The sequence below is a fragment of the Oryctolagus cuniculus genome, chromosome 5 (assembly GCF_964237555.1).
Source record: "Oryctolagus cuniculus chromosome 5, mOryCun1.1, whole genome shotgun sequence".
NCBI lineage: Eukaryota > Metazoa > Chordata > Mammalia > Lagomorpha > Leporidae > Oryctolagus > Oryctolagus cuniculus.
Window position 1 is genome coordinate 13,261,184 of NC_091436.1, and position 23,127 is coordinate 13,284,310.

Genomic DNA, 23,127 nt, shown 5'->3' on the forward strand with positions numbered 1-23,127 from the left:
CCCGTCTTCTGGTTGGCTGAGCAACTTTTGTCTCCTATCCTCATCTTGAGGTGGAACCTCCCCCACAAAAAAATCATTTCTATATTTCCTACGGTTTTTAAAGAGAAATAATGGGGGCTGGTAAAGTGGTATAGCAGGATAAGTTTCTGCCTGCAATGCCGGCAACCCATATGGACACCAGTTTGTGTTGGTTCGAATTCCAATCTTGCTCCTGCTAAAGTGCCTAGGAAAGCAGTGGCGAATGTTCCCAGTGCTTGGGCTCCTGCCTCTCATGTGGGAGACCCAGATAAAATTCCTGGATCCTGGCTTCTAGCTGGGCCAGCCATGGACATTGCAGCCATTTGGGGAATGAACCAGCGATGGAAGCTCTCCCCTTTTTCTCTAACTTTCTCTCACTGTATATTTCAAACAAATAAATAAATCTTAAAAAAATAATGTAGAATGGCCGGCGCCGCGGCTCACTAGGCTAATCCTCCGCCTAGCGGCGCCGGCACACCGGGTTCTAGTCCCGGTCGGGGCGCCGGATTCTGTCCCGGTTGCCCCTCTTCCAGGCCAGCTCTCTGCTGTGGCCAGGGAGTGCAGTGGAGGATGGCCCAGGTGCTTGGGCCCTGCACCCCATGGGAGACCAGGAAAAGCTCCTGGCTCCTGGCTCCTGCCATCGGATCAGCGCGGTGCGCCTGCCACAGCGCGCTGGCCGTGGCGGCCATTGGAGGGTGAACCAACAGCAAAGGAAAACCTTTCTCTCTGTCTCTCTCTCACTGTCCACTCTGCCTGTCAAAAAAAAAATAATGTAGAATAGTGCCTATTTTGAAAATTCCAATTATGGAAAGGAATATTTACCGAAATATAGAACCAATAGACTGTGTTGCTTTTGTTGAAGCTGAAGCTGAAAGGTCATTCATTGGATGCCCCCTTCACCTAATGCTTTGATAAATAAATGGGAGAAAATTTAAAACAACGTTGTTTACAATACTGTGTCTTACTTGGAAGTGCTACTGCCCTTTTCAGATTTTTCCTTAATGAAGCAGTACCACTGAAGTTACTCTTAGAGACTGACCCGTGATTTTAATTGGATTACACTCTTCAGACAATGTGACATACAAATGCCAGAGTATACAATTTGGTGTGTTTTAACTAACAGCTAGTGAATTGTAGTTGATGCTTTTCCTTAAACCTACGACTTATCACAAAGTGCTAGATTCTTAAATGCTGGTGATGGACACATCCTCTGGGTCCAGTGATCAAAGCAAGTCCTAAGGTCATCCCCACAAGGCTCTCCTTAACCCTGTTGTGGGTGGGATTAATTGATCTTTTGTTTTTCTACAGTGTTGACTCATATTGTTAGAAGTGTGGTTCTCCAGCTTATATTTTGAAATGATTTTATAACAACTTATTTCTTTGAAAATCAGAATTAGAAGGAGAGAGAAAGAGAGAGAGAGAGAGATCTTCTATGCACTGGTTCAATAATCAATGACTGTAACTGCCAGGGCTGGGCCAGACCAAAGCCAGGAGCCTTATCTGTGTCTCCCACGTGGGTGCAGGGGCCCAAGCATTTGGGCCTCCTCAGCTGCCTTCCTAGACGCATTAGCAGGGAGCTAGATCTGGAGTAGAACAGACGGGATTTGAACTGGAGCCCCCATGAGATGCCAGTACTGCAGATGGTGGTTTAACCTGCTGTGCCACAGCACTGGCCCCTATTTTGAAACTTTCTGGGCCAGGTTTATATATCTCACACAGTAGGCATAACAAATATTACTGAAGTAATAAGATGGTAAAAATAATGACTGAAAAAATTAACTTTTCTGTGAATAATAATTTCATTGTAAACTATTGCATACCGAACTTCATTACATTGGCTCTCATGTTAAAGAAAAACATTATATTGGATATCAGAAATCAATCGTATTTGTAGGAAGAATGACACTTGGCCATCAACAACATCTACTTTGGTTACAGAAACTTTCAGGCACTGTAAGCACCTTCAGAAGTCTACAAAGAACTCATTTAAGTCTCATAAGTCAGTTTCAAATTAGTATAGAAAAATTACTGGTGGCAGGTCTCATAAATGATTGTGCCAAGAAATTCATGTAAAATGGGGACAATTCCAGTTGTATGACATATGGTTGAAGGAGAGCAGTTTGGATCTGAGAAAACCAAGGGCACAAATGCTAAGGCTGCCGACTAAAGTGAAATGATTCTAAGAAACTTCATCCCAGGGGCATGCGTGATAGAGCAACAGAGGATGCGTTACTGCTGCTTTGGAGACAAGCTATGCTGCTGAGCTTGTCTGAGATGTGAAAGTTCAGTTTAGAGATACTGTCCTTCATTCATTGCTACGTTGGGCTCATCTGAGTCTTTGGTATTGTGCTTTGTGCTTTGTTGATGCAAGGAAGAAAGCAGAACTTGTGTTCCCATGCACTCTCCACTCCAATAGATGACACACCAAAAAGATGACAACAGCAAGAGGCATTCCACTGTGATGTTGTTCAATAAGGGGGAAAAAAAACCAAAAGGAAGAGATTGGATGACTAAATAGATTCCTTTGCAAACAGCAGATAATGATGATGGCTATTACTGGGGCTCTGGTTGTTTTTCCATGGTTAATACTTCAGGGTGTATAATTGAAAGCACTCTTGTAGAATTAACTGAAAATGTAGACTAATCTCATGTGGGAAATGGTATTTATTCTATTCTTGCTGATGGAAAAATATCTGGTGCATGCAGATAAGAAAACTACTCTTGGGGTGGGTTTCGGGTATAGTACTTAAGACACATTGGGATGCCTGCATCTCATATCAGAGCCCCTGGGTTCAAGTCCTGACACAGCTCCCGATCCCAGCTTCTTTCTACTGTATGTAATGTACACCACTGGGAGGCAATGGTATTGGCTTAAGTACTTGGGTCCCTACCTCCAATGTGGAAGACCTGGATTCAGTTACTGAATCCTGATTTCTTCCTGGCCCAGCCCCAGCTGTTGCAGGCATTTGGGGAATGAACCAGTGGATAGGGGGTTTCTCTCTCTCTCTCGCTCTCTCCTGTCTCTGTCTCAATGTCTTTCAAATAAAGGGGAGAAAGGGAGGGGCTGGGGCTTCCATATTCATACAGCTAGAATCCCAACAAGGTTTATGCCTCCCTCTGTCCCCAGATTCTGAGGTTGGGCTGTTAGACTTCTAGTGCCACACATGAAGTTGACCACAAAGGGGCTGCACTCCTACTGCCACATACTCTAAGAGTGTCCCCAGAAAATGACCCCCAGGGGCCCTGTTATGTGTTCTCTTGGCCATTTGCCTTTGTTTGCACAACACAACCCTGCCAGCAAGAAAAGGTTTACATCGTGATAAATTCTTACAAGAGAATATTCTGCAGCAAGTGAAAATTAATGAATTGCAGCTGTTCACATCAAAGAGATGAATTTTATTAACATGATGTTGAGAAGAAAATGTGTTAAAAGGTGGCATATAGTTTTACACTCTTGAAACATGCAAGAAACAAGTGAAACTGAAAAATATATGAATTAGACCTAATATGCAAGTGAAAAGGCCAAGTTTAAGATGTTGGTTATTTGTGGTTAAGGGAGCAAGGGAACGAGAATGGAAAGAAACTGGAGACGTGTAGTAAATAGTTGTAATAGCTCAGATCTCTAAAAACAGAACTAGTGTCAAGGATAAAACAACTGATGCTTTATCTGGAAGATGCAAATCCAGGGCAAGTTAGAGAAGAAGAGAAGTGAGGCAAAAGATAAGTAGTATGAAATGTTACAAGTGCAACATCTTGTACTCAAATTTTTTACGTTGAGATTCTAACCCTAGTACCTTAGAATGTGACTGTGCTTAGAAATCAGGTTTTTAGAGATAATTAGTTCAATATGACTAGTGATCTTTGAGAAGAAATTTGTTCACACAGAGGAAAGACAGTGAAGACCGAGAAGATGACCATTGACGCTAAGGACAGAGGCCTCTGAAGAAGCTAACCCTGCCAACACCTATATCTTAAACCTCCAGCTTCTAGAACTATGAGACAATAAAACTCTGTTGTTTACTGTGGTGATCTTATCAAACTAATTGATGCCATGATTCACAGCCTGACCACTTCAAAATGAGCCATGTAGAGACAAAGAAGTTCACTAAGAAATTGCATCCTATTCAGGAGACTTCTTTGAAAGATATGAAGAATGGTTCATAAGATGGAAGTAGAGGGGACTATGCCTCCGGGTCCTCCTGATGCAGGAGTCACTAGTTCTGGCTGGTTGGGTTCATGTCCCAGGACCGTGAATAATGAGGAGCATGGGCAAAGAAGCTGAGTAGAGAAAGCTTACTGAAGCAAAGGAAAGTTCCCACAGTGCGAGGGGTCCCTGAGCAGGAATGCTTTTAGGGGAAGTTGTCTAGGGGTTTATATTCTTTGGCCTATGAGGAAGTTTGCACAAGGTTTTGCAAACACGTCTTTTAGTCACTAGTGACATTGTCATTGCTGGAGAGTCAGTATCTGGAGCTGGACAGGCTCAGCTGTAACCACATCCTGTTTTGTTTTCAGTTTCTCTATCTTGCTTTTGAATAGTGGGGACATTTTGTTCCAGGTGTATCCCTCTGCCCATCTGGGGTCCTTTGTGTCCCTGACTACCAGCCTAGGGTTATATCTTAACTGTATCCTGTATCTATTAATCCACCCTCTGAAGAGGTAACTCTAACTACCATGAGGGAACACAGGTGATGGCCACTATAGGTGCCGCATGCCGGCAAGGGCCAGTGAGTTGGGTTGGCAGAGACCCATCAGAGGGGTCTAAGAGCCGTTGATGGAAGGAACTATTCTTCCATGGATCAGGGTGAAGTGACACTTGTAACTTGATTGCTCCCCCTTTTCTTATTCTTTAGCCAGGTGCATCTGTAAAGATAAGTGCAAAGCTGTGAGGAATGGATCCTCTCTGGAATTATGTCCCATTGACTCCAGAACACAATACATAGGACAGTTAAATACATCATAGAGAATCAGGAAATCCTGTTTCCTGACCTTGTTAGGTACAGGAACTAACTTTAAAATAATGTCCTCTACTCTCATCCATTCTCATCTCCCACAGCATTAACTTTCACAAAACCTCGATAACAGGGGCTGGCAGTGTGGTGTAGTAGGCTAAGTCTCTGCTTGGAGTGCCGGCATCCCAAATGGGTGCTGGTTCATGTCCTGGCTGCTCCTCTTTTGATCCAGCTAATGGCCTGGGAAAGCAGTAGAAGATGGCGCAAGTGCTTGGTCTCCTGCACCCACATAGGAGACCCGGAAGAAGCTGCTGGCTCCTGGCTTCGAATCTGCTCATTTCCTGCCGTTGCTGCCATTTGGGGAGTGAACACGCAGATGGAAGACCTTTCCCTCTGTCTCTCCCTCTCTGTCTGTAACTGTACCTCTCAAATAAGTGAATAAAATCTTTAAACAAACAAACAAAAAACTCAACAAAATACTTTCCCTCTCATTTTCATCTTTCTTTAAGAGTGCATTTTAATGCTTATAGCTTTCTCCACAACTTTGTCCTAATTTTTCTCCAATCTTCCATAACACACTTTTCTCCTCATTTCATGAATTTTCTTTCTTAACCTACCCCATCAAGAATACATTATCATGTTTATTGCTTTCTTTACAACTTTTTCCATTCCTCCCACAGCATTTAACTTCTATGAACCTTCCACAACATACTTTTCCTTTCAGTTTATCTTTCTTAACCTTTCTCATCAAGAATACACTTTCATACCCATTGCTTTCCCAAAAAATTTTTTCTACCTGCTGATTCCTTTAATTCATATCCTGAAACAGTCCTCTGACACCTCTGATTTAAGGGAAAAAATCTTTTATAGCATTTTAATGCATAGTTACTTTAACGTACTGTTTTTATTTATTTATTTATTTTTATTAAATCTTGTGAGGAAGTTGTTATTTGAGGAGATCAAACCCAACACTTGGAAAAGTTTGTCCCAAGACTATCATCTGAGAGATGATAGACATCCAGGTGAGATCTCCCAAGGCGGAGGGGACCAGCACTGATAACTAGTGTAAGAGTGTAAGAGCTATCTGGGGGTGATTAGAGATGAGGCTGGGTAAAGTCCAGCCATGGCACCGTATCATTAGTAAAAGAGAGCAGGTGAACCAACGGAATAAAAGGAAGACCTTTCTCTCTGTCTCTCTCTCACTGTCTAACTCTGCCTGTCCAAAAAAAAAAAAAAAAAAAAAAAAAAAAAAAAAAAGAAAAAGAAAAAAAAGGTGAAAAATTAGATAAAAAGAAGTAGCACCCCAAAGAGGAGAGCTTTTCCCAGAATGACTGCAGCTCATTGATGGGGCTGAGGGATAAATGGCTGAGGGAGTGGGGGAGAATGTGTATAAGAAAAATCACTTTCCTTTCTAAAGAGGAGTTTGGGAACTTCAGTCGCTCTAAATAAGAGTCTCTGCTGTCTGGGTGTCTTGCCTCAGTTGGTACAGAGGTCAGGTTATTTCCACGTACCCAAGGATCCAGAGCCAACAGACTTCTTTTTTTTAATTTCTAAAAAGTGTTCTGATTTTTTGCATATACAAATGCTTAATTTTTAAAACTACAAATGGGATCATACTCTTTAACACTTTTTAGTCAATAACATATCTTAAATAAGTTATAGACCATTACAGAGATAAGCCATAGATAGAATAAATACCAAACTAGTGACAATGATTACTTATTTTTTATATATTATTTATTCTTTATATATTTGTCAACTGTTTGAAGTTTAAAAATTCAGTGAGATTTTTTTTAAAAAGATTTATTTTATTTACTTGAAAGGCAGAGTTACAGAGAGGCAGAGAGAGAGAGAGAGAGAGAGAGATGTCTTCCATCCACTGGTTCACCTTCCCAAACTGCTGCAATGGCCAGAGCTGAGCTGATCTGAAGCCAAGAGCCAGGAGCTTCTTCTGGGTCTCCCACATGGGTGCAGAGGCCCAAGGGCCTGGGCCATCCTCCACTGCTTTCCCAGGTATGTCAGCAGGGAGCTGGATCAGAAGTGGAGCAGCCAGGACTTGAACTGGCATCCATATGGGATGCCAGCACTGCAGGCCAGAGCTTTAACTCACTGAGCCACAGTGCCAGCCCTGAACCTGTTGTTTTTGAATTTTAGAATTTAAAATGATGAAGGAGTAGACATTGACCTGTACCCCATATTGGAGTGCCAGGTGAATCCACTTCCAAGCCAACTCTTGCTAATGTGCCTGGGAGGCAGGAGGTGATGACCCAAGTAACTGAATTCCTGCCACACACGTCAGAGACCCTGGCTCCTAGCTTCAGGCTGGCCTGACTCTGGCCCTTGCAAACATCTGGGGAGTGAACCAGCTGATAGAAGATATATTTCTCCTCCTTTTTTCTTTTTTTCCTTTTTTTTTTTTTTTTTTTTTTTTGACAGAGTGGACAGAAAGAGAGACAGAGAGAGAAAGGTCTTCCTTTGCTGTTGGTTCACCCCTCAATGGCTGCTGCAGCCAGTGCACTGCAGCTGGCGCACTGCGCTGATCCGAAGGCAGGAGCCAGGTACTTCTCCTGGTCTCCCATGGGGTGCAGGGCCCAAGGACTTGGGCCATCCTCCACTGCACTCCCTGGCCACAGCAGAGAGCTGGCCTGGAAGAGGGACAACCGGGACAGAATCCAGTGCCCCGACCAGGACTAGAACCTGGTGTGTCAGCATCGCAGGCGGAGGATTAGCCTATTGAGCCACGGTGCTGGCCTCTCCACCTTTTAAATAAGTAAATAAATAAACAAGTCTGTCTTTAAGGGATTAAAAAAATATGCTTCAGAATTCTGCCTATATCAATACATGAGGAATGCCTTCATACTTTTCAATCATTATATATATTCCAATGTATGGCTATACTACAAGGACACTGTAAAAAGCTCATGGCAAGTGTATGTTATGAAAAAACTATGCAGGGATCTCAAACAATTTTTCACCAAAATAAACTCATATTTTAATTCCATTCTTTCTCAAAGTTTTTGAAGTATTTTTTCCCAAGAATAGATGCCAAAAATATTTTGTCATTTTATTATCTTTCAAATGTATCCCTCTACTATATGGAAGACTAAGGTCTCAAAATAGAAGATGTTTGATGATGGTCCCTAAAGGCAAAGCTGCACCACATGGAACATCATTGCAAAGACTCAGACAGTGGGGCTGGAATTGTGAGGTAGCGAGTAAAGCTTCCACATGCCACGCCAACATCTCACATGGGCACTGGTTTGAGTCCCAGCTGCTCCACTTCCAAACAAGCTGCCCACTTATGACCTGGGAAAAGGTGCAGCAGATGGCCCAGGTACTTGGGTACCGCCACCCACATGAGAGACCTGAGTGAAGCTCCTGGATCCTGGCTTTGACTTGGCCCTGCCCTGGCCATTGTGGCCATCTGGAGAGTGAACCAGTTGATGGAAGATCTTTCTCCATCCTTCCCTCTCTTTAACTCTTTCAAATAAATAAGTAAAACCTTCTCTTTCTTTTTGTGGGAAAATAGTAGGTTGCAGCAATTGGTTTTCAGTTGTATTCTGCAGAGATTGGTGGACATTCCCTTCAAGATAGAGGTCTGAAACACTGTATTTTATGGTTCTCCAACTATGAACAGATTCCTCTGTAGGCACCATTTCGTAGCAGTTGGAGTTTCCTCTGACGTAAGGACAATGACTGATGAAAGCCAATCTCCAGGTGAATGTTGTCTGAGTACCTCAAAAGCATCTTCAAATGCTTGGCCCAGCTTGTCTTGTTCAACACAAGTCACTCTTCATTAATAAACTGGCAATCCTGCATGGCTCCAATTCACGGTGGCTTAAAGATGTTTTGTGATTTCTCCTGAGGTCCATCTGCCAATGAGAGGTGGGCCAGTACTGATGAGCCAGCAGACTTCTGTAACACCAAGGAAGTCTCTAAGCTGTTTTGGGTTTTAGGAAGTGGAAAGATGGCTATAGGAAAAAACAAGTTATCACAGCTGCAACTTAGGGATTGGATGCAATCTCTAACAAAAGGCTTTCCAGAGATGCCTCTCATAGTCATTCTAAGGGGAAAGGTGTGGCCTGGATTTGAGAGGACAGAAAAGGCAGCTCCAGTGTCCAGGAGAAAATCCAAGTCCTTCCCTTTGACAGGAGCACCTAGGGCTGACGGCCTGGGTGGTAGGAGGCTGTAGGAGATGTGCCACCTGGCACTCTTCAGTCACGTTGGGTCATCTGGGAATGAGAGCCTGACCCTGGAGACCTTAGTCTCCGGAGGCAGTCAGCTTTCCAATGATTCCCCACTGCAAATAGGACAGGGCTGTTTTTTTTTTTTTTTTTTTTTTGGCAACAGGGATGTTGAAGTGTCCCATCTGACCACAGCCATAGCACTTTGGAGACCCCTGGGACTTCAGGTCAATGTGGCCATAGGCTGCTACCAGAGCTGTGACCTTTTTCTTAGTCCTTCTTTCTTGGTTTTGGGTTTCCTCCTGGTCCTGACTGTAGAAGACGAGAATGAGGACATTCAGGAGATTTTCTTTCTTTCTTCTTTTTTTTTTTCCATTAAAGATGTCATTTATTTATTTGAGAGACAGAGTTACAGACAGACAGAGGGAGAGACAGACAGAAAAGTGGTCTATCTACTGGTTCCTCCCCAAATGACTACAACAGCTGGAGCTGGACCTTATCCAAAGCTAGGAGTCAGGAGCTTCCTCTGGGTCTCCCACATGGGTGCAGGGACCCAAGGACTTGGGCCATCCTCCACTGCTTTCCCAGGCCATAGCAGAGAGCTGGATTAGAAGAGGAGCAGCTGGGGCACAAACTGGTGCCCATAAGGGATGCTGGCACCACAGGTGTAGGCTTAGCTTACTATGTCACAGTGCTAACCCCAGGAAATTTTCTAATGTATTTCAGGTCCTGTTTTTAAGCCTGTTTTTAAGCTTTCTTCTCATATCTGTGGCTGACAGAATATTAGGATACTTAGGATGCCTGTTCTTTTACTGACTGGGAGATAGAGAGCTATGTTTGACTGAAGCCTGTCTCATTCTCTCTAAGAAGGCTGAGGGATTCTCCTCAGGGCCCTGGTCTATCATTGATAATTCATAGTATTTCAAGAGCATGATCCTCCGCAGTCTCTCCAAGACACAGGAAATGAGATGCTTTAACTTCTAGTCATCTATAGAATCGTCTGGTTTTCATTTAGGGTAAGCTTCCCCTGAGGAGCAGCCTGCCTTCCTATGTGATATATTGACCCTTTGCCTCCCTGATCAGGCAAGGATTTAAAATCCATACGAAATTCACCCCCAAAAGTTTCTGCAGCTTGGAGAGCCGCCTGTTTCTTCATCTCTGTTAGAGTCTGGTTGAGGAGTGATATTACATCTTCCCAGGAGAGATCATAGACTTGAATTAAACTCTGGAAAATCTCTATGTACTTACCAGAGCCACCTGAAAATCTTCCCAAGTCCCCTGTATCTGTCTAAGTCTCCTGCAGATCAAAGGGGACTTTGACATGTGTGGGGCCACTGAGCCTTCCAGGAATTTCCTGGGAGGGAAAAATAGAAGTCAGCACTCTGGTGTTCCATTTGCTGCCAGTTAGTCCCAGATTGGGTGGGTAGAGGGTAGCAAATGAAGGAACAGCAACATTAGGGGGAGATGTAGACTGTGCTCCGTAGTGGATGCAGGGGAGTAGGCAGTTGGAATCTTGAGGGTAAAGAGTTGACAAAGATCTGGCTTATCTGATAGGGCAAAGAAATCCTGCATATAAGGGGTTTCAGACCATTTTCCTGCCTGTGACAAAAGAAATCCAGTTGGAAGATGGTATTATGGTTAATACTTCCTTCTGGGGAAGTCTCTTCAACCTCCACCTTGTATCTTTGCCATGCTGTGGTGTAGAAAAAAACCAGGTATTTTTTTTTTTCAAGGTTTGAGGATCAAAAGGATTCCAGTGCCTGATTATACACTCTAAAGGGGTGCATGCTGAAGATGGCTTATTATGCATCTGAAACAAGAGAACAAGAAATAAAGGCATCCCTAAGTTTTTGCCTCTCCCTGCTAGAGGTATCCCTCAAGTTCCTGGCTTTGAGAGCATGATATCCTGGAGCACACAGCAGGGAGAGGTCAGAGAACAGGAGCAGATGGTCTTATCTGCCCCTCCACCCCTTCCCTTGATTCCCTGGGCTGTGAACACCCTCCTTAGGTCACCTTATGGTTTGCCATGATTGGAAGGCTAGGATCTGAAGCTGGGCTTCCTTAAAAAGCCCTAAACTAGGACTCCAAAGGCAAGGATTTGCAAGGAGTCCCCAGTGCCAGGGTGATTGGACAAGATTACTAGTGGGAAGAGAGTCTTGGGAGGAAGAAGAAAACTTGCCCCACAGGTCTAGATCCAAAGAGAGGGCTATCCAGAGAACCTGCTGGAAGTAGGTCCAAACAGAAGTCCCTGGACAAGTGCCATCCAGTGGCTGGCTGTAATAGAGAGTGTGGGCATGTCTAGTCCACCATGTCTTTGGGGAGTCAAATGACCAGTACGTAAAGAAACAACTAGAAGGAACTGGTGATCTTAGCCTACAGAAGGCACCTAATGGTTTGCTGGGAGGTAATTTAGGTGCCTCAGGTTGAAGAGATCTCTAGGGAGGAAGAGTGGAGAGGTTGCAAGGCAAAGAGAGCAGCGAGAAGTCATGAAGAGTGAGGCATGAAGACAAGAGGAGCACTGGAGAAGGTTGTTGAGTAGAAATGAGCAGAGAATAAAATTGTCTCTGAGTGACATGCTGAATGCATTGATGTAAAGGCTAAAACAATCAGTCACCTGCAGCCCTGGTTATGGCCCCTGCAAAGTGGGTTTCACCAATGTGTCTTATGAATGGGTTATTTCAAAAGTAGGCAAACTGAGGATTCTACAAGGGATGGTGTGGCGTCCCAGCACCAGCAAGAAGGACTGAGGGGACTGCGGAGAAAAAGGCCCCTGCAACCCAGGGAGCATGCAGCAGTGGAAGAGGAGAGGGGCCTCCTCTGAGAGCCATGATCTCTCATAGAGAAGCATCAGTCCCAGTGCAAAGATAGAGGGAGGAAGGCAGCCCTCTTCTGACCTTCGACTCCTCCTGTCAGTACTCTCCATTAGCAGGGCCCAGTGAGAGGACAAGGGCAAGACCTCCCCACTGTGGTCCACATAGGTTCAGAACTCATGGTCTAAAGCTGAGGTAGAGAGGAGTGAAGAGTGGGCACGGAGGAACCAGCAGGAAACACCCAGCACATGCAGGCTTCAGCTATTCTCTCTCTCTCTCTTTTTTTTTTTTTTTAATATTTATTTATTTGAAGAGTTAAAGAGAGGGAGAGAGACAGTGAGAGAATCTTCCATTTGCTGTTTCACTCCCCAGATGGCTGCACAGCCAGGGATGAGTCAGGCCAAGGCAAGGAACTCTTCCAGGTCTCCCACGTGGATGGCAGGAGCCCAAGCACTTGGGCCATCTTACATTGCCTTCTCCAAGCCATTAACAGGGAGCTGGATCAGAAGTGGAGCAGCTGGGACATGAATGAACTGGCCCCCATATGGGCAATGGCTTCACTTGCTACACCACAACCCCAGGCCCGCTATTCCTTTTCCACTGGAGTGAAGTACCTTCCCCTCCATACTTGGGTGATTTTTGTGATTACTTGTAGGCTTTTTTCTCTTTGCTTTACGATGTTTTTTCATAACTTGATTCCATTTCAAAGGGGGAAGTGCTGCATAGACAGGACTTGCCTTCCGACTTCTGGGAAGCCTGTTGTTATTTTAATCCTAGGAATGACAGCAGGGGATATTAGTGCTCCATGATAGGGCCGGTGACAAAGGAGGTGAAATGCTCATCATTTCCCTGGGAATCTTTGCCTTTATGTCATCCAGTCGCTTTTACAAGGATGTTAGGATTGTCCACCCCTGGTGTACGAAGATGTCTTTAAGGACATTGCGACATTTCTTCTGGGAAGGAATACACTAAATGCCCTAGTTCATAAACCTGACTGCTTTTGTATTGTGTCTTGTTTCTTTCAAAGAATTTTGACTGATTTAAGGGATCTATCAGAGGAGGAGGAGAATTGATGCATCTAATTAGGAGAACTATGGTGGAGTGAGCCTTTACCTTGATGTAGTAGAATGATATTTTCCTCAGGAGAGGAAGGAAGGTCCTAGGGTAGGGTAGATGCAGAAGAGCCCATTTAACAAACTCCTGCTTCTGCTGCTCTGTTTTTCCCTAGGGAAGTGGTTGCTCTCCTGTCACTGGACAGTTCCTGCGGCACAAGGCTTGACACATTCCATCTCTGTGAACCTCCAGGGATTGAGGTCTGCTCATGTTGCTCCTGTGGCGTAAAACTGGGACGACAGCAGGATGAAGGGTCTACACCTGGGCGTCATGCTCACCATTCATGTCGATTGGACTTTGGGGAAATTTAGACACAATGGGGCCCTGAATAGGTGAGTTAAGGAGTGAGAAAGATTCCTGGAGCCAGGTGTGCTGTTTCCAGGAATACTGGGGCTGGGGCAGAGCGTGCAGTTAGGGGGAAGGATAGGGAAGAAGCCTCCTGGTTTGTTCCTTGGGTCAATGGATTTTATGGTCGATGACAAGTTCCTAAGGAGGCAACCGATGTGTAACAGCCACTTCTGGGTCCGACATGTTCTCCACACTGAACAGAGCTCTCCTTGCTCCCCTGGGAACAGCAACTTAGCTTTCTTAACATCTAGAAACCTTGAAAAATGGTGGTAGACTCGTTCATAAATTTCTCTTGAATATGATTATTCATAAGGAAGACAGGGCCTAGAAAATATACCTGGTGATACTGATATTTCCACCTTGTGAAAAATCCACTGGTTCTTTAGGGGTTTGGCAACAAAACAAAGTTTATTTAAATATTTCAAAACACTGCTTTGTTGAACCTTGCCAGGTTTTTCATTTGCTAACCTAGCAGTGACAAGGCTAACATTGTCTTATAATTAGACTTCTACCTTCTTAGGAGATCTTAAGGAAATTCCAGAAATTCTGTGGGTGCTATCATTGCAGGCATTCCACAGAGAAAAACAAAGCAAAGTAAAACAAAGCATAACCTAGCATTATTCTATGATGACAGCTACTGTCAGAAGTAGAAGGTCAAGAAAATGTTTCCTTGAATGGAGCTAATTATTCTGTGAAAAATAACTAAACCAAAGGCTTCTCAAGATAACTACTTAGGCATCTTTGAGTACAAAGTCTTTCATGGACTCATTTTCACTCCTCACTCTTGGGTCAAAAAATGTAATTTCATGTCTGGAATCTCAAAAAAGATGTAAGACCATAAGCCCTCAAAGTTATGATATTTTTTGCAGGATTGTGAAGCCTGTCTTTTTCTGCATAGGTAATGTAAAGTTTTACCAGTGAATTGGAGTCATTTATGCGGGATCGAATCTCAGGTGTTTGGGGATATTTGGCTTTATACCCATCCAGGTATAAAACACTTGACAGGTGTTGTGTCAGTTTTCAGGAAGACCCAAGAATCCCTATCACCTAGTGCCTCTTCCTTCCTGTAGGTTAATCCCACACTAACTGGACAGGACCTTTAGCACCAATATGGACATTGTGGAGGAGGCCAGTGTTTGACTTTCACTCAGAAATATGCTGAGGTGTTCACCTTGCTCTCTATTTCCCTCTCCCTGGGGAAGGCACCTGCCAAGCTGCAAAGAAAATGGAAAGGGGCTGAGCTTTCCTGTTGCACTCAGCACTGACTTTTCAGCCACAGGGTGAGGCAGCCTGGAAGTGGATCCTCTGCCCAGTGACGTGTGTGCAGCTCCAGTTGACATTCTGACAGTAACCTTACATATATGCCTGGTTGTTCCATTGAACCAGCCTCCAAGTTTTGGCCAAGATACTGGGTGACAAAAAGAAATATGTATTGCCTTTTCAAACAGTTGACGTTTAGGGAATTCATTATTTGGCAAACGTAATTAATTACCAAGTGATGATTATTAACTAGGAATCAGAAGTAGCCATTAAGAATTACCAGAATAGGAGCTGAGATGGGGCACAAACTCAGATAATACAGTATTCTTTCATTGCACAGTTCTTACTCAGATGTAGGAAGTGATTCAAGGGGCCAGCATTGTGGTGAAAAGGGTTAAGCTCCGACATGAGCACCAGTTGGAGTCCTGGTTGCACCATTTCCCATCCAACTCCTTGCTCATGCCTTGGGAAAGCAGTGGAAGATGGCCCAAGTGCTTGGGTCCCTGCCACACACGTGGGAGACCCAGATGGAATTCCATGCTCCTAGCTTTGGCCTGCCCCAGCCCTGGGCATTGTGGCCATTTTGGGAGTTAACTAGTGGATGGAAGATGGGAAGATTCTCTCTCTGTCTCTCTCTCCCTGCATCTCTCTCCTGCCAACCTGTAACTCTGCCTTTCAAACAAATGCATAAATCTTTAAGCAAATAATTTGTAACAATATAAAAAATGTGATTCAAAAAGACTGACTTTGGGGATACTGATGTGTAAGCAGTACATGAGATACAGCAGGTCATGAATAAATGAAGGGACACGAAATGGGATAGGGAAAGATGTTTGTTTGCTAAATTCCTATAGTCTGCTTTACTAGTAACCAGGGCTTAGAAGGTAGATCTAGGTAACTATAAATTATTATTTTTTAAATTTATTTTATTTGAAAGAAATGGAGATCTTCCATCAGCTGATTCACTCCCCAAAATGGCCACAATGGCCAGACTGTAGCCAGGAACCTGGAACTCCATGTAGGTCTCCCACACTGGTGGCAGGGACCCAAGCACTTTGTCCAGACTCAAGTCAGGAACCAGGAACTCAGTCCAGTTCTCCCACATGGGTGGCAGATGTCCACATTCTTGAGCCATCATCTGCTGCCTTTTAAGGTCTGAATGAGCAGGAAGCTGGAATCAGGAGTGGAGCTGAATGTCCTGACCTGTGGCTAAACCACCAGGCCAAATGCCTGCCCTTGGAGTTAATTCTCGAAGAGTGAAACACCAAGCAATTTATATCCAACTGAGAAATGCTTAGGTTGGTCTTCAGGCTACCAAGGCTTTGCACTATCACTCACCACATGCTCACTCATGATAGAAATTGCTGATGGGTCAGAGCACACATTCCTAAAGAGTTTTGAAGACAATCTCAGCTTCTCCAAGATGGAATGTCAGGTAACTTATATGGGGAACTAGGGAGAGAGTTACGTGGGAGTACATAAAGCTGAAGGAATTTTTTTCTTAATTTTCTCTGTAGCATTGCATTGTAATTCCACCCCTTACCTGTCAATCCAGTTTGCCCACTCTCCCATGATGCAGCTGTGTCATGTTTGGGGCCAGGATGGAGGAGGCGCCATGATAACCACATGAAAGTTAAGCTCTATGTGGATGCTCCATGAAACCCCCAGAAACTAAACCCTAAACTCCACCCAATTTGCATATTCAATTAAGGCACCACCTCCAATCTCACAAAACAGACTGAAAACATGGGAGTGGCACCTCTTTGGCTCTTGGCTCCTGGATCATGCTTATGGGTCTTTCTCTGGCCTCCTCCTACTCTCTCTCCTCATAGGCAACCCTCTGGCCCACTCATGACAGGCCATCACTCCATGTGGGGTGGCCTACCCTCACATGTGAATGTATATTCTCGCTCTTAAGTAAACCCTATTCTCACTTGTACAATTTAAATAAGATTTTATTTATTTGAGAGGTAGAGTTACGGATAGAGAGAGAGAGAGAGAGAGAGAGAAAGAAAGGTCTTCCTTCTGTTGGTTCACTCCCCAGATGGCCGCAATGGCTGGAGTTGTGCCGATCTGAAGCCAAGAGCCAGGTGCTTCTTCCTGATTTCCCATGTGGGTACAGGGGCCCAAGCACTTGGGCCATCTTCCACTGCTTTCCCAGGCCACAGCAGAGAGCTGGATTGGAAGAGGGGCAGCCGGGACTAGAATCGGCGCCCATATGGGATACCGGCGCCGCAGGTGGAGAATTAACCTACTGGGCCTCTGCCTCTGCTTTGAATTCTTGAACTTGGAATAAAAAATGAGATACATATATAACCACCACTAATTATTTGAAACTACCACTGAAAGGAGTAGAAACACCTGGAGTGGAATGTGTTGTCACCCTTACTAAGAAGGGAGCAAGGAGGGGAGATAATATGGCAAAACCACGGCAAGAATTATGAAGGCACAGACTTCCACTGACAGAAGGGTGGGCTCCCGGGTCCTAGGAAGAAGCCCTCTGCTGCATTACAACTAGCTGCTGATACATCGTTGTGAAGATGTTTTATAAGGAGCTGCTTTGTTTGTCAAGAATGTGCAGGGGGCCTGAGAAGGAACTGAGAGCAATGAAGAGGCAAGCCGAGAGTACATTCTTTTAAGATTTATTTTATTTGTTTGAAAGACAGAGTTACAGAGAGAAGTGGAGAGATATAGAAGTGGAGAGAGAAGTGGAGGGAGGGAGGGAGAGAGAGAGAGAGAGAGAGGGAGGAGAGAGGTTGGTCTTTCATCTGCTGGTTCACTCCCCAAATGACTATGGCTGGAACTGAACTGATCCAAAGCCAGGAGCCAGGAGCTTCCTCTGGGTCCCCCACGTGGGGCAGGGGCCCAAGGACTTGGGCCATCCTCCGCTGCTTTCCCAGGTGCATTAGCAGGGAGCTGGATTGGAAGTGGAGCAGCTGGGACTTGAACTGGTGCCCATGTGGGATGCTGGCGCTGCAGGCTGTGGCTTTAACTCACTCTGCCACAGTGCTGGCCCCCTGAGAGCACATTCTCACACCAGCTCTGGGGTGTCTCTAGTCCTGCACCCTAAACTTTGCATCCCAGTTCAGCACACCTACTTTCCTGTGATGCACTTGAGTCTTCCTGACCACGCAGGAGATGATATGATGAATATGTGTGAACTGTGCTGCACGTGGAGATGCCATGAACATTTTCTTGGAGGACATCATGTAGGCCAAACCCCACCCCAGCTCCACCCTGTTTATATATTCAATTGTGGCACCACCTCTACCTAATAAGGGTGACTAGTAACTGGACAGGCGTCGCAGATTCTGTCTTTCTCTCTCTCTCTCACCCTCACCCTCTCCTCCCAGGTAGATTCTACCCATGGGCAGCATCTGTTCACACCATGTCTGAATGTGTACTCACTCTCTCCTCCCATTCTTGCACTTTACTTATGTCTCTGCTTTGAATTCTTATTTCACGTGGGGGTGAGAACCTAGGATACAACAGCTGGGGAACATATCCCTACAATAGGAGGAATATTCATTTCACATCTGGAAGGAGAGTGGCAACTTCTAGAATTTGGAATCTACCTCTTTTCTCCTTGTGTGGTTGTCATGACAACTGCAAACGGTTATGATATAAAGAGAAGTGACTTTTGCTATGCTAATGCATTATAATGAGGGTACAGTGAGGGTTTGGGTCTTCCTGGAGGTTGTGTTAGGTGCCATGTTGGATCTAGCTGGTTTGAAACAGTTCTTTTGCCTGTATCTTGTTTTTCAGCCTACTTCCTGGTAGGTGTAACTGGGATTGATACAAATTGTCTCACTTGGGACCTGCCACAAGCATAGGAAACTCAGATTGAGTTCTGGGTTCCTGGCTTCAGCCTGACCCACCCCTGGCTGTTGCAGATATTTGGGGATAGAAATAGCAGACAGAAGATTTCTTGCTCTCTATCGCTGCCTTTCAAATAAAGTGAAAATAAATATGTAATATTTTTAAAAGTTCATAGAAAAATGCTCATTCTCTTATTTTTTGCTTTAGATTTATTTATTTATTTGAAAGGCAGAGTTACAGAGAGGCAGAAGCAGAGAGAGAGGTCTTCCATCCGCTGATTCACTCCCCAAATGGCTGCAATGGCTGGAGCTGGGCTGATCTGAAGCCAGGAGCCCACAGTGGGTGCAGGGGCCAAAGGAATTGGGCCGTCTTCCACTGCTTTCTCAGGCCATAGCAGAGATCTGGGTCAGAAGTGGAGCAGCCAAGAGTGAAACGGGCACCCAGAGGGGATTCCAGCACTGCAGGCAATGGCTTTAACCACTATGCCACAGCTCTGGCCCCTCATTCTCTTTTTATTTGATTTTTTCATTAACATTTTGAAGTCCCAGCCTATATTTTGCATATTTATAACACATTTATTTAAGTAAAACACAGAAAAATAAATAGAACAACACAGTCTGCCTCCCTTGATGGTAACCCTCAAACAACAACAACAACAACAACAACCAACCAAACAGAAAAACCCATAAAGCATACGAGGGTTCTGGCAGGTGAGATCAGGTGTAGGAGTTGAGTCATCTGGTTGCAATTGTTAAGCTTCAAAGTGATTACTTTGCTTGCTATGCTGCTTCCCTGTGAGGGAAAATTAGAACTCTTGGCCCAGGGAGTAGATGAATACGTACGATAGGACTCCCTGTTTGAGGGTAAGGATTTTGAAAAGGATTTTGAGGGCAAACAGGTCTGTGGTGTGAGATTTACTTGGATGGACAAGCAGAGTTGGGGAACAGAGGAAGCTTGCAGCAATTGGTGATGACCGGAGAGGCTGTGTCCACTTCCTTCCTCCACCGCTTGCTCAACAGGCTCTCACTTCCTCACAGTTGTCAGCAGAGGTTTCGTGTTTCTTCTGTTCTGTTTCATGATAAAGGTTAGTGAAGAGCCTCATTTGTTTCAGTTCACTTGGTTATCCATTCAGATAAATGTTCTGGTTTGTGCTTCTGCCTTTGCCTCCCTGGCTCCTCCTGTGTCTTACACTGTTTAACTCTGTTCTCTCTCAGGGCTGTGAAACTGCACCCCCTCACCGTGCCTCAAATGCAGACACTACATCAGGTCCTGGTGTCCCATGGTGCCACCCTCCCTCCCTTAGCTTCCAGTTTCTCTTGCCCTACTTTCACTAAAATAAACTCACTGAGTTGAAGAAGCCGTGAAACTGGCTCTACAAGGTCCCTGATCGCCAGACTTATGAGTCATTTATTTCCCCTATGGATGACATCGTGATGTGACATCTTGAGGGGTTTCTTTTCTAAGAAAACCCCAGGTCTTGAGCAAAAAGGAACTATTGCCTGCATCTAGCCCCTAGACTCGATGGAGCCCATTCTGCCATCCTCAAAGTTCCCTGAAGAACACGATATTGCTGACCAGAGGAGGGCCATAAGCACTGCAGGCCAACCAGAACTTGGACGTGAGCTGAACGTGCATCTCCCAGCCCCAGCTTCACCTGATAAGACCCTTTGTCCCTAACCCTTTGGGAAGCTCGGGAATTGAGTGGTAGCCGCCTGGTTCCTTGCTCTGCAATTCACAATAAGTATCTACTTCATCCCACCACCCTGGGGTCAGTGATTGGCTGGTTATGCATCTGGCAAGCAGACCCATTTGTGGTGGTTCTATTGCAACACTTCTACCCAGTTTTGGGGGGTGTTCTATAACAGACACTGCCAGAGGACCAGAATTTTTTTTATTTATTATTATTATTATTATTTTTTTTTTGACAGGCAGAGTGGACAGTGAGAGAGAGAGAGAGAAAGGTCTTCCTTTGCTGTTGGTTCACCCTCCAATGGCCGCCGTGGCCGGCGCGCTGCGGCCGGCGCACCGCGCTGATCCGATGGCAGGAGCCAGGAGCCAGGTGCTTTTCCTGGTCTCCCATGGGGTGCAGGGCCCAAGCACCTGGGCCATCCTCCACTGCACTCCCTGGCCACAGCAGAGGGCTGGCCTGGAAGAGGGGCAACCGGGACAGAATCCGGCACCCCAACTGGGACTAGAACCCGGTGTGCCAGTGCCGCTAGGTGGAGGATTAGCCTAGTGAGCCGCGGCGCCAGCCCAGAGGACCAGAATTTTTACATTACCTTTTCTTTCCAAATCTTTCCATAGGTTATCTTCCAGTCTCTGACATTGCTGATGAGAATGCCCAATGAGACCGCTCCTGCAGCAGGTGATTTAGCATAATTACATCTCTATTTACCTTTTACAAAAGAGAGACAGAGAGAGAGAACTTTCACTTGCAGGTTCATTCTTCAAATGCCCACAACAACTGGGGCTGAACCAGACCAAACCCAGAAACCAGGAACCCCATCTGGGTCTCCCATGTGGATGCCCAAATACTTTAACTCATCTCTGCTCCCACCATGGGTCTGCATTAACAGGCCTCTGGGATCAGGCAACAGAACTGGGACTCGAAAATCCCAGGTGAAATGCTGGTGTCCTGAGCAGCACAACACCTGTCTCTGCATTTACCTTTTGACTAAGCAACTATACTTCTAGGAGTTTATCCCAAAGTTCCAGCTGGTAGAAATACAAAAATGCAACACATATGTACAATGTCATTCTTTTTTTAAGATTTTTATTTATTTGAGAGGTAGGGTTATAGACAGTAAGAGGGAGAGACAGAGAGAGAGGTTTTCCATCTGCTGGTTCACTCCCCAAATGGCTGCAATGACGGAAGCTGGGTGTATCTGAAGCCAGGACTCAGGAGCTTTTTCTGGGTCTCCCATGTGGGTGCAGGGGCCCAAGCACTTGGGCCAACTTCTACTGCTTTCCCAGGCCATGGCAGAGAGCTGGATCAGTGGAAGAGCAACCAGGACTAGAACTGGTGCTCATATGGGATGACAGCGCAGCAAGTGGAGGATTAACCTACTGTGCCACAGTACGGGCCCCCACAATGTCATTCTTTAACAGTATTATTTATGATGACATGTCATGGAATTAAAAATACCAAGGGCAGGGTTTGTGGTAAAGCAGGTTAAACTGCTGCTTGTGGTATCAGCATCCCATATGGGTGCCTTTTACTGTTTGTGTCCTGGCTGCTCCACTTCTGATCCAGCTCTCAGCTAATGTGCCTGGGAAAGCAGTGGAAGATGGCTAAGTGCTTGGGCCCCTACACCTATGGGGGAGACTTGGATGAAGTTCCAGACTCCTGGATTCAGTCTGGCCCAGTCCCAGCCGTTGTGGCCATTTGCGGAGTGAATCAACAGATGGAAGGTCTCTCTGTGTCTCTGTGTCTCTCTCTTTCTCTATAACTCTGCCTTTCAAATAATTAAATAAAATACATTTTTTAAAAAGAGAAATATTATTAAGATCCACCAAGAGGGTACTAGTCGAAGAAAGTATGGTGCATCTTGAAGTATGTGGCTTTAAGAAGGAGTGAAGAACATCTCCCCACACTGCATGACCTCACTTCCTGATATATATTATGTGTAGTTTTATTTTCTTTTTAAAAATTTTATTTAAAAGTTTCATGTATTTCATAAATACAGACTTAGGAATATAGTGACATTCCTCCCTCCATCCTCCCTCCCACCCATGCTTCAATCCATCCTCCTCCTCCTGCTCCCAATCCCACTCTTAATTTTTACAAAGATCTATTTTCAGTTTACTTAATGATCATATAGTTAACAGTACACTAAGTAAAAGATTTCAACAAATAGGATAAAGAAAAAAGAAAAGAAAAACAAGACAAAACGAACAACAACAACAACAACACCACTGTTTCATGATGGAAGAGACAAGAGCTGTACACAATCATAGAATTTCAAAATGTCTATTTCACACCAATACATTACATTTCAGGTACTCTATTAGTTACCTTGGGTCAAGGAAAACATATGATATCTGTCTTCTGGGGACTGGCTTATTTCACTTTTTATAACATTTTCCAGTTGAATCCATTTTGTTGTAAAAGACAGAATTTCATTTTTTTCTTCCAATGAATAGTACTCCATAGTGTATCTATACCATAATTTCTGTATCCAGTCAACAGTTGATGGACATCTGGGTTGATTCTATATCTTCACTATTGTGAATTGTGCTGCCATGAAAATGGGGGTACAAGTAACTATTTCATTTGCTGTTTTCTTTTGGTTTGGATAAATTACTAGGAGTGGATCATTTGGCAGGTCTTTATTCAGATTTCTAAGATATCTCTATACTGTCTTCCACAGAGGCTGCACCAGTTTACATTCCCACCAACAGTGGACCAGGCTACCTTTTCCCCCACATCCTTGCCAGCATTTATCATTTGTTGGTTTCTGTATGAGAGCCATTCTAACTGGAGTGAGGTAAAACCTCTTTATGGTTTTGATTTGCATTTCCCCGATGGCTAGTGATCCTGAACATTTTCTCAAGTGTCTATTGGCTGTTTGAATTTCCACTCTTGAAAAATGGCTGTTCAAGTCCTTTGCCCATTTCTTAACTGGA

General features: G+C 44.6%; 1 protein-coding gene across 2 annotated transcripts in view; it reads left to right on the plus strand.

The window, feature by feature from the left end:
* The window catches only part of CNKSR3 (CNKSR family member 3), a 125,268-nt gene extending 104,404 nt beyond the window's left edge, over positions 1–20,864 (plus strand). The window contains exon 13 of one of the 2 annotated variants that reach the window (XM_070073365.1): positions 20,806–20,864. In XM_070073365.1, the coding sequence (XP_069929466.1) occupies positions 20,806–20,849 (44 nt within the window). In that variant the 3' untranslated portion in view covers positions 20,850–20,864. Of the gene's footprint in view, positions 1–13,189; positions 13,350–20,805 lie in introns of those variants that run through there. The other variant, XM_070073362.1, reaches the window with a different exon arrangement.
* Positions 20,865–23,127: the final 2,263 nt, after the last annotated feature.